Consider the following 11,259-nt stretch of genomic DNA (forward strand, 5'->3'; position numbering starts at 1 on the left):
GCTATATTTTGCTTATTCTTCTTATTTTCATATAAACACATCCAGATATCAGACTTAAAAAAAAAATGAGCACTAGGGTTGATTTCTTCAACTAAACTCTTCAAGATGGGGCCCCATCATCTTCGCAGTCTCATGACTGAAACAAGTAAAAGATGAAAAGATAAATAAATTCAAAATTCTGAAAGGGGTTATGAAGCAGACTTATACAATCATTAGTTATTTTTTTTTTTTTTGTTTCTAAAAATTCTGTTTGTCTCTTGCAGGTTGTTGGTATGGTTGATGCAATGGAAGCTCCGCAAACATTTCCAGGCGGAAGTGAAAGTTGGCTGGACAAGTATTTTCAATTTCGGCAAAGTCTATCTTAAATTACCAAAGCAAGGACTCCGCGTGGTAGGTTATTTCTCTTTTCTCTGTTCGAATTTCTGTTTATTTGGCTTTACTTTTTACTTGTTCCCCCCCACCCTTTTTTTTTAGACACAGGCCATGAAACATCGTTACCTTCATATGTAAAATCAAACTTATACACAAGGTATGTGTTGTTAGTTTGTGGGTTGGCTGCAGTTTTCAGGTGGAAGAGATATTCTCTATGCACCAGGGTGGAGTGAAAAAGGTACTTTTTTCACAGACTTTCGAAATGTGTTTTCAAGAATATATCTTTTATTGCGAAATCCTTTAAAAACAACTGTGCTAAAATCTGAAGTTCTTAAATTTACATCTTCAGGCTCCGTAGCGCACTCAGAATTTTGAATAATGAGTGAAAAATTAATTTATTACACATTTGCTGTTCCTCATTTTATTTTGTACATTCGTTGTTACGAATTGATTTTCTTTAGCGAAATCCTTTAAAAACACAAGAGTGTTAAAATCTCAAGCTCTATAATTTATATCTTGAGGCTCTGCAATACACTTGAAATTTCAAAATTATGTGAAATAAATAGACTTTTTGACTTTGTTTTCTTTATTATTTTTAATACTAGGTCACCGAATATATGTGTTACATGAGGTCTAGATTACACATGCATTAAAAAATTGTCAAGATTGTAGCAGAAAAGATAGTTCTTCTCAGGCAAAAGGCTAGTCAAATCGTGTCCATCTTAGTAGAAACTGATGGATAAAGAAATCAAGCTACATAAACAAATGGCAGCAAAACCGTTCAGAAATTAAATAACACTAACATATTCAGTAACAATAATGAATTTGATTTATCCTCAACAATTTTTAGTTTCACCAATTTTGAATATATTGTTCCTGTTTAAAACCTCTTACCTACTTGACAATTGCATTTCTAGCTCTGCCTTGAAGGAAGCTTTACTTCTTGGACTCAAGTTTTTGTGTGCAACAATGTTGTTAAACCTCCGTTAACAGCACCATATGCAGGTCCTTTCCGTTTTCTTTCACACACGGATAAATAAGTTGGTAGAAAGTAGATTGTAGAATGAATATCTTATGATAGGGAGTGGAAACCCAGCAGTTTTATTTTTCCAAGAGGGATGTCATAAAGCGATAAGCCTGATGGCTAACAAAAGGATCTGCTTTAGTTGTGTGAATGATTTGCTTTGACATGGAATGTTGTTTTGAATTTGGTTCCACTAAAACATGTGTCAAATTAATATCAGGATGACCTGATGAAATATGTACTCTGGGGTCCCCTCTTTATGTATCTGCCTCTCACTCTTCTCCTCACTCTCTCTCTCTATTATGCACACACGTACGCATGCACGCATGCACACGCACACTTCCTATGTCTCTGTTTCATAAACATAATTACAAAAACAATTTTATACTCAAACAATTACAGATGTAGCACACAACCCACACAACCAGACAAACTGTCAAAATACACACACTTGCACATACACACTCATTTACTCACCACTCACTCTTTTACCCCCTCCCTTCACTCACTCACTGACAACACACACACACACACACACACACACACACACACACACACACACACACACACACACACACACATTTATATATACCAATTAACAAATCTATTGTGCTAGGCACCATTCACCCATTATATTGTTACAGAGGAATGTATATTCAGTTGCTTATAATGAAATTATGTAATAGGACTTTAGGAGGTTAGACATGGAGAGACTCTCATGGCACCTGGCATTGTGATATATGGTGACTGCTTTTGATCTTCTGTGAGCAAGTGAGGCACAACTTTTTCTGCAACTCTTTTGCCGGTCAGCAGACTGATGCCTGAGGATCGCATCAAGTGGCTTCTAATGGCGGAATCCTGAACTGCAATGGGTTTGTCCCACAGAGAACGTTTCCGGTTATTTTGGGGTACCCCTTCGTATGTCATAACCAACTGAGTTAACAATGTTGGGCTCGGGTTAAGGTGACCTCACTAGCGCTGGGACCAGGATAAAATTCACCTGTTACACACTATGTAAAGTGGTTAGTGAAGTGAGCAGACATTGTAGGGTTGAGAGGACCCTTTAGTCTTGTCAAGTACACTTTTGTAAAGTGGTTAGTGTGAGAAAGGTTATCCAGCTGTAGAAATGAGATCTCTGAATGAGATATGGCCCAACCCAAGCCAGCATAGAAAACAACAACAACAATAATGATGTTGATGACATTTGGTTTCATTTTATTTCTCCCTTCTAGTATTTAAGTTATAGTTTATAGTGTGTTACGTTATTTATTAGGAGACAGACAGACAGAGAGCCACTACTGTTTGAATTGTAGGATCCTCTGCAGTTTAGGTTTAGTCAGAAGTATGACATTAGTCCTTCGTTTATACATGCTGTTAGCCAAATTAATTGCAATTTTTAAATTATTCATTTTATATTCTATTCAGATCCTTTCATGTATTAATTATGTGCGTGCTATTAATTATGTATGTATATAAAAAAAATCTGAGATTCAGTGATTTTATTGTTATAATATAATATTGATCTGAATATATAGCAGGAGATTGTTCAACTGTATTATCATAAGAATGACAATGATAGAGCAGTAATGTGTGATTATAACAACAATGGTCTTAATAATAATAATAATAATAATAATAATGATATAAGCATACTCCGTTTAAGTGACCGACATTCAACATGTTTTATTTAACAAGTCACTCTTGAAAACAAACAAATGGATGAACTTCATTTTAAAACGATAGAATACTGTTGTTCTGCCAATGTTTAGCTCCACTTCAGCCCTAACTAAAGACATTCCAAACAATATATACCAAACTGAAAAAGCTAAGTACTGGAGTCAACTTGTTTGACTAAAACACTTTGAGGCAGTGCTCCAGCATGGCCATGATCCAGTGACTGAAACAAGTAATAAACCAAAAGTTAAAAAGAAGATAATTGAAGAAGAAATAAATGAATAAATTGAAACTGATCTCTGGAATACTTCGTGTTCATTGTTTAGACCATTACGTAGAAGATCTGAAAGAAAATTGAGAGAGAGAGATAGAAGAGTGGTTGATTAAATATTTATTGTAATGTTATTAACAAACTTCACTTTTAGTAGATTTTGTTTCAATAAAATTTACTTTGATGTGGTATACAATAATTCCTCGACTATCACGGGTGTTATGTCCCCCACTCCACCTGTGCGATAGGTGAAAATCCACAAAGTAGAAACAGTATTGTATATTTTTTAAAGTTATTTTTATAATTTGTATATATCTATTTTATTATAAATGCAAAACAACACCACGGAGGAATCGACGTAAGCTTAAATAATAAACTGCGACAGGTAAACTGCGATATGGTGAGAGATTATTGTACTTTTTTTATTAGTTTCTGTCATTGGACTGGGGCCATATTGAGGTGCTGTATGCAAGGGTTTTAAGTCTATCATGTTGACCCCTGTACTTATTTGACTCTAGTATACCTTCTATCAATACTTGTGTAGTGTCTAAATTCTTACCCTTTGTTTTCTGGTATAAAATGGATGTAACTGTGTATTGTGCTACAGCAGTTTGTATACTTGTAATACACCTTCGCAGACATACACACACAGTATGCTGTATGCATACATGTATATGCCCACACAAACACATATATAAACAGCTAGCTTCCACACACTTTGTTTAACATAAGATAGTGGCCAACTCAGGGATACAGCAGAAGACACTTACCCAAAGGACTATGCTGTGGGGTCAAATCTAGAACACTATAGTTGCAAAGGTAACTTCTTAGCCACATGTTTATGCTTGCATTTTTTGTTTTGTTTTTGGTGTGACAGGAATAAAATCAAATCACTTGTATTCTCTAACTCTGTATCCCCAACGCAGTTAACCATGCCTCTCTCCCCTCTCTCTCTCTTCCTCTCTCCTTCTCTCTCTCTATATATATCCAGAACTGATGTCTAGGATTTGACTGTGTAGATTTCAATTTTCAACCACATTTTCTCACCCTTTCCCATGGTTACTTGCAATAAAAATGTCACAGCAACTAAAACCTTCACAGTTAGTTGTAAACTTTGATATAATCTTCAAACTTTTCAGCTATTTCTTTATTTCTCTTTCAGGAAATTGAAAACATTGGTTTAACCAGTTATATTCTGAGCCCTCGCACAATTAGGTAAGATGCTTCTTAAAGAACACTACAAGTTCCACTTTGATGTAGAATTATGTACACATTAGTTGATCATTACACTGATTAAGTATCTAAATATCCAAACAGAGAATTTAAAATGGTCTTATTGTTGGTCAAATTCACAATACGTTAGATATCAAGAAAGTTCATTGATGACTTTGATTAGTTTAATTGCTCTGGTGAGTAAAGAATCTTGTGTTTCGAGGTGGGGATGGGGATCTTTGTTCTTCATTGGATAATGAAGAAGTGAGAGAGAGAGATGTTACCATTATGGTTGTAAGTTTCTTCCACACTAAAAATGGCTGAGCTTGGTGGGAGTGGGGAAGAAAGAAAAAAAAAAGACACTAGATTCTTTATTCTTTGTAACAATTGAACTTCACCAAGTTTTCTATGAACTCTTCTCTGAAGACCATCCTACGTTCCTCAGAGACTACATTTCACCCCATTTAGACATTACAATGTCTGTATTTCATATTTAAAAAGAGAAATTTCTACTGTTTTATAATGTTGACAGACATTACCATGTACAATGACACTGATATGACAGTTTTCCTGCCCCTGCATATGTGCATGCATGTGTATGTGTGTGTACATGTGTGTGTATGTATGCATACGTGTGTGTGTGTGTGCATGTGTGATAGGGTTGCTCTATCATCTTGTTTAACCCTTTTCAGTTTTCCAAATTCTATCATATCATAACTGTAATGGGGAAAAAAAGGGTCTTTTTTAACCCACTGTTCATATGCCATTATTTATAGCTTTATCTGCTTCGAGATTCACTGTTCTCAAAAGAATTGTTTCATGTTCTCAAAGTTTATAAATTCTTATGATGCCATTGATGCTTTTTTTGATTGCGTAAGTTTTGTCTTAGACTTAATTGCTTAACTTCTTTAATATGTAATATATATAAAAAATAAATCCATATAAACATAATCTTTAAATCCAGACTATAACAGGTTAGGGTGTTAAAAAGTGACCTGATGATTGCCATTGGCTGTGCACATTGTGTGGTGTTGTCAATCACTGTAGGAAATATATGATTAGTTTAATTACAAACGGAGATGTCAGAGTTGGTGGTACCTTAAATGGAAGAATCAAAAGCAAAGGTTTTGTGTACCGACTCCACAGCTATAAACCTGATTAACATCAACTCGTTGTAAATGGGTGGAGCAGAGGAAGCACTGTAAAATTGATGAGTGTTTTCTTTTAAAGGCATTTCATTTGCCTTTTACATTCTAAGTTCAAATTCTGCCAAAGTCATCTTTGACTTTCATCCTTTCAGGGTTGATAAAATAAATACCAATTGAGCACTGGGGTCAATTTAATCCATGTAGCCCCTTCCCTAATATTGCTGGCCTTGTGACAAAATTCGAAGTCAGTGAGCTGGCAGAACTGTTTGCATGCCGAGCAAAATACTTAGCAGTATTTTGTCTGTCTTTATGTTCTGAGTTCAAATTCCACTGGGGTCAACTTTCTCTTTCATTCTTTCAAGGTTGATAAAATAAGCACCAGTTGAATACTCAGTCAATGTAGTTGACTAACCCCCTCCCCCCAAATTTCAGGTCTTATACCTATGGCAGAAATTATTATTATTATTATTATTATTATTATTATTATTAGTGTGTGTGTGTGTGTGTGTAAGCGAGGATTTGGTTGCAAAATTGATCAAATTAAGGTGTTTTGTAGAATCTCCCTCACTGGCTCACGTGATCCTCATTGAAACCAAAAAAAAACCCGAGTTTTTTTTGTTTTTTTTTTTGTTTTGTGTTGGTTGCTAAATGAATGAGATTGAATTGCTTGATGTTATTTTAAAGACAGATGGAAGTAAGTGTGTCTCTATTTGAAAGACATTCAGGAGTTTGTTGATAGAGATTTTGATGCTACATTGAGCAGGTCAAGCTACTATGGTAGAAGCTTCCTCACAAGCTCTATAACACAGCTAATCTGTTTTTGTTTCGAAAAGAGAACAGTTTGTATTGCATTAAGAAGGTTTATTTTATGATAAGCAAGCAGCACTATGTCATCTTGTTAATGCATCAAAACTCTCTCTCTCCCTCCTCCTTCTCTTCTGCTATTGTCTTCATGGAGATGATCATTGTTTTAAGACTGCTTCTCTAGATGGCGTTCGTTGTCTTTTGGCATGAGTGTGTGCATGAGTGTGTGCATGAGTGTGTGCATGCATGTGTGTGTGTGTTTGTGTGTGTACAAGAGACTCTGTGTGTGTGTGAGGAAGTGATTAGATTACGTAATGGTTTGGCTATTGATCACAGCTATCAATAGCCATGATATCTCTCCATCCATCTATCTATCTGACTGATGTAAAAGTTGGTTACACACTGGTTGTGTCTGTCTCTGCTAGAAGATGTCACAAATTATTGGGAATTATTGCTCTGTCTATATGTGTGTGTGTGTGTGTTGGTGAGGAAGAGATTTCCTATTTGAGTGGATGGTGGTGGTGGTAGTGGTGGTGGTGTAGCATGCTGTTTGAATTGCATTTTTTTTCTTGTCTTCTCCATTTTATTATATTCTATTTTAGTTTTGCAACAGTCTTTAGCTTATATCTGAGACATGGTAGATATTAAAGGAAAATATCAAATCTCCCTCCTCCTTCCTTAAATGTCTCTTTCCATCCATCACTCCTCTCTCTTACTTTCTTAATTTTTTTCACTCAGTCTCTCTCTCTCTCATGCCACTACATCTCCATCCTCTGCATTTCTTCTTCTTCTTCTTCCTCTTCTCCTCTTACTCTCCTCTTATTTGTCTCTACCACTCTATCCATGCCTATCTTCCTCTTCCTCTATTTGGATCTTTCTCTTTCCTTTTATCTATTCTCTCTCTTTCTCTCTCTCTCTCTCTCTCTCTCTCTCTCTCTTTCTCTCTCTCTCTCTCTCACTTGTGCACACACACACTTTCTCTCTATCTCTGACATATTACAATAATGCAGTGTATGTTTGCAGAAAATGTATATACATACACACTTAGATGCACACACATGCACATAAATATGCATCTACATATACATACATACATACATATACATATATACATACATATATATATGAGATACATGTGTGTGTGTGTGTGTGTGTGTGTGTGTTTAAATCTATATCTATGTGTCTATAAAAGCTGATTATTGACAGACCCATGAAATCTATTGACTCTCTTATTGTTGTTGTTATGATTGCATTATTAACGAGTAATGCAACCCTTTAATAGAAACACACATTAATTACATTGTTATCATTCATACATACACATGAAACACACAAGAGCAGTCAGGCTACAGCAACAATAGGAGCTGGCTGGCTGGCTGGCTGGCTGGCTGGCTGGCTGGCTAGCTGGTTGGTTGGCGTTAGTGTTATGCAGTTAGCCATACCACCATCACCACCACCACCACCACCACCACCACCATCTCCACTGCTGCTGCTACTGTTACCAGCTACCATTATCACCATCACCATATATTCACCACCATCTTATCATATATAATGTCACTCTACCACCACCTCTGCAACTACTCCCTACCTACCACCAGCCTCTGTAATAATACTAACCCACCACTACTACTACTACTACTACTACTACTACTACTACTACTACTACTACTACTACTACTACTACTACTGTGAGTACTAAAATACCACCTCCACCACCACCAGTAATAGCAATTCTACACTGTGCTTCCCACCACCGCCACCACCACCACCACCAGTGTTAATGTTGTTATTGTTGTCTCTGCTGCTCTGACTTCATGTTCTGTCATGTTTAACACATGTGTGACCAAACGCTTGTGTGTGTGTGTGTGTGTGTGTTCAGTGTGTTCATAGGCCAACTGCTCCACCCCTCTATCTGACCCCTGCTTGTCAGATGACCCTTACATTTGTTGATTGTCATTCTTTTACCATCCATACCACCTTCTTACCTGCCTTCTTCCATTTAATGCTGCTGCTGCTGGTGTTGGTTGTAGTAGTGGTAGTAGTAATAGTAGCAGCAGTGGTGGTGAGTAGTATTGGTGCTGATAGTAGTAGCACTGGTGAGAGTGATGGTAGTGCTGGTGGTGGTGGTGGTGGTGTGGTCAATGGGATGAGTGAATTACAAAGAATAGAGAAAGACCACCACTACTTCTCCCATAAGTCACATTTACATCACTCACTCCTCTACTGGCATCAACACCACCACTGCATCAACTCTTCTTCTTCTTCTGCACTCACACCACCACTACCATCACTATTTTCCTTCCCAGTGTTCTGTTACGTAAAGTTGCTCTATCTAATTGACACAGTTTGTAATCAAGTGGAAAGAAAAGTGACAGAATTAAATAATAATTATACACACACACACCCATATAAGGCAACAGTGATTTCTGCATATGCACCACAGTCAGGTCTAACGTTCAAGCAAGAGCAGGACCTTGTGTCTATGAGATACTCATGCAGACTACTTCCATAACCTATAACAGCTGCTTTGTGGTCACAGTTAAATACTTAAGTTGGCATTCTGGTCGACACCAGGATGGTTACTTATGTGTACACATGGGTGTTATGACACACTGTGGTACAAGGAATGGCGAGATCAAGATCCCTGGGATTTGGTGACCTATATGGCCTAACCCTTTGCAATTAAGATTTTTGAAAGCCAATCAGCCACTGGGTTATCTGCACTCAGGTGGCCAGACAGACTTGATACTCACCAGGGAATGGGGTGAACAAATAATTATTAATACTAAATGTTTCCTCAATGAAGAATGTACTGCACCACATAGACGAGTGATCAGTGATTTCAGGATAAGAGCTGGAAGGATGACCCAGGGACAGAAGTAAAAAAAAAAAGAGACAAAAATGGAGAAGGAAGTTATGGAAGCTGAAAGATTCCTCTGTGGTCTGTTAGTTCTTCTATGATGAGAAGAAAGATATAGAGTACCATCATCATCATCATCGTTTAACGTCCGCTTTCCATGCTAGCATGGGTTGGACGATTTGACTGAGGACTGGTGAAACCGGATGGCAACACCAGGCTCCAGTCTGATTTGGCAGAGTTTCTACAGCTGGATGCCCTTCCTAACGCCAACCACTCAGAGAGTGTAGTGGGTGCTTTTACGTGTCACCCGCACGAAAACGGCCACGCTCGAAATGGTGTCTTTTATGTGCCACCCGCACAAGCCAGTCCAGGGGCACTGGCAACGATCTCGCTCGAAAATCCTACAGGAGCCAGTCAGGCGGTACTGGCAACGGCCACGCTCAAAATGGTGCATCTCATGTGCCACCCGCACAAGAACCAGTCCAGGGGCACTGGCAACGATCTTACTTGGCTTGCCGGGTCTTCCATGATATAAAGGATAACTCTTTTGTTGACTTAAAAGAAAGGAGGTTTTTTTTAGAATAGCTCTTGTTTAGTCTTAGATCAGCTTGGGTCTAACAGATATTATTAAACTGTGACCAGCTTGTCCTTTCTTCTCTATCCCACCCCGACATAGTGTATCTAGGACTACATGATTCAATATCCTTCCCTTTTCTTTTTTTTTTTTAAAGGCAATAGGATGTGATTTGAGGAAAATTTGACAGCTGTTCTTAGCAAGTCTAGTGGATACGCAGGCTTCCTGTTTGGCTCATAAGAGAGAAATGAGAATTGTTTGCAGTAATTAGTGACTGCTAATTACAGAAGGAACCTTAAATCAAAACAACAATGAAATATTTCAACACACATTATTTGAGATGCTACCCCCTCCTCCATATTACTTTATAAATGTTGTCTTCTCTTTTCATTCAGGGACTTTTAGTGTCACTTGAAACTGTATACAACTATCTATCATTTCAGTTTAATCTCATTATAAGACCTTTATTTTTGTTTAATTCCTCAATCTGTTTGTCCTTATTTCACCTCTGACCTGACCCCATTTCTTAATACATTTGGCCTACTTTTATTCTTATTATCTTCTCCCTGCCAATCATCATGTTATGACATTTAGCTTTCACTCTTCCAGCCTCTCTCTCTCTCTCTCTCTCTCTCTCTCTCTTTCTCTCTCTCTCTTTCTCTCTCTCTCTCTCTCTCTCTCTTTCTCTCTGTCACTCCAGTCAGTCTGTCTTAGTTTCTCTTACAGACAGCAGCTAAGTGACTGAAACCTTTCATTTCACACCACCTGTTGCCCTCACATCCAAATCTCTTCTTTGCTTTATCTTCACACCACCTGTCTCCAGCCCACCCTGATATTCAGACACCTTCCTCTCTTCATTTCACTCCTGTTACACATCCACAGCAAATATATAATCATGCTCTTTATTATTCCCTATACATTGTCTGTTTTTATTTGGTTCAGAATTTATCTTTTTTTCTGTTTCGTCCTATCTCAATCAGTTTCTCTCAATTTGAAATTCATAAAATCTCTTTCTTTTTTTTTATCAACCTGAGGTATTAGGATGAGGAGACTATATATATATATATATATATATATATATATAAATAAAGTTAGGGAATGTCAAAATCCGAACTTAGAAGGATATTCAATTTAATAATATCAAATTGAATTATATAATGGAAAATATATTAATAATTTTTTAGAGAAGAACCACCAAGATGCAACTCAAACAATGAAGGAGATGAGACAGCGTCAAGAGAAGCGTACTCTTCAAAATACTAATACACCAATCTCACGGAATCTGCAAAGACCATGGGCATAGCAACTGCCCCTTTA

At 37.3% G+C, this 11,259-nt stretch overlaps 1 protein-coding gene across 1 annotated transcript in view; it reads left to right on the forward strand.

Moving 5' to 3' along the window:
- Positions 1-11,259, forward strand: part of LOC106869079 (protein hobbit) — a 214,183-nt gene that overhangs the window by 97,489 nt on the left and 105,435 nt on the right. Inside the window, exons 2-3 of the mRNA XM_052976734.1 lie at positions 264-390; positions 4,504-4,556. Coding sequence (XP_052832694.1) covers positions 264-390; positions 4,504-4,556 — 180 coding nt within the window. The remainder of the gene's footprint in view (positions 1-263; positions 391-4,503; positions 4,557-11,259) is intronic.

The sequence above is a fragment of the Octopus bimaculoides genome, chromosome 25 (genome assembly GCF_001194135.2).
Source record: "Octopus bimaculoides isolate UCB-OBI-ISO-001 chromosome 25, ASM119413v2, whole genome shotgun sequence".
Taxonomy (NCBI): Eukaryota; Metazoa; Mollusca; class Cephalopoda; order Octopoda; family Octopodidae; genus Octopus; species Octopus bimaculoides.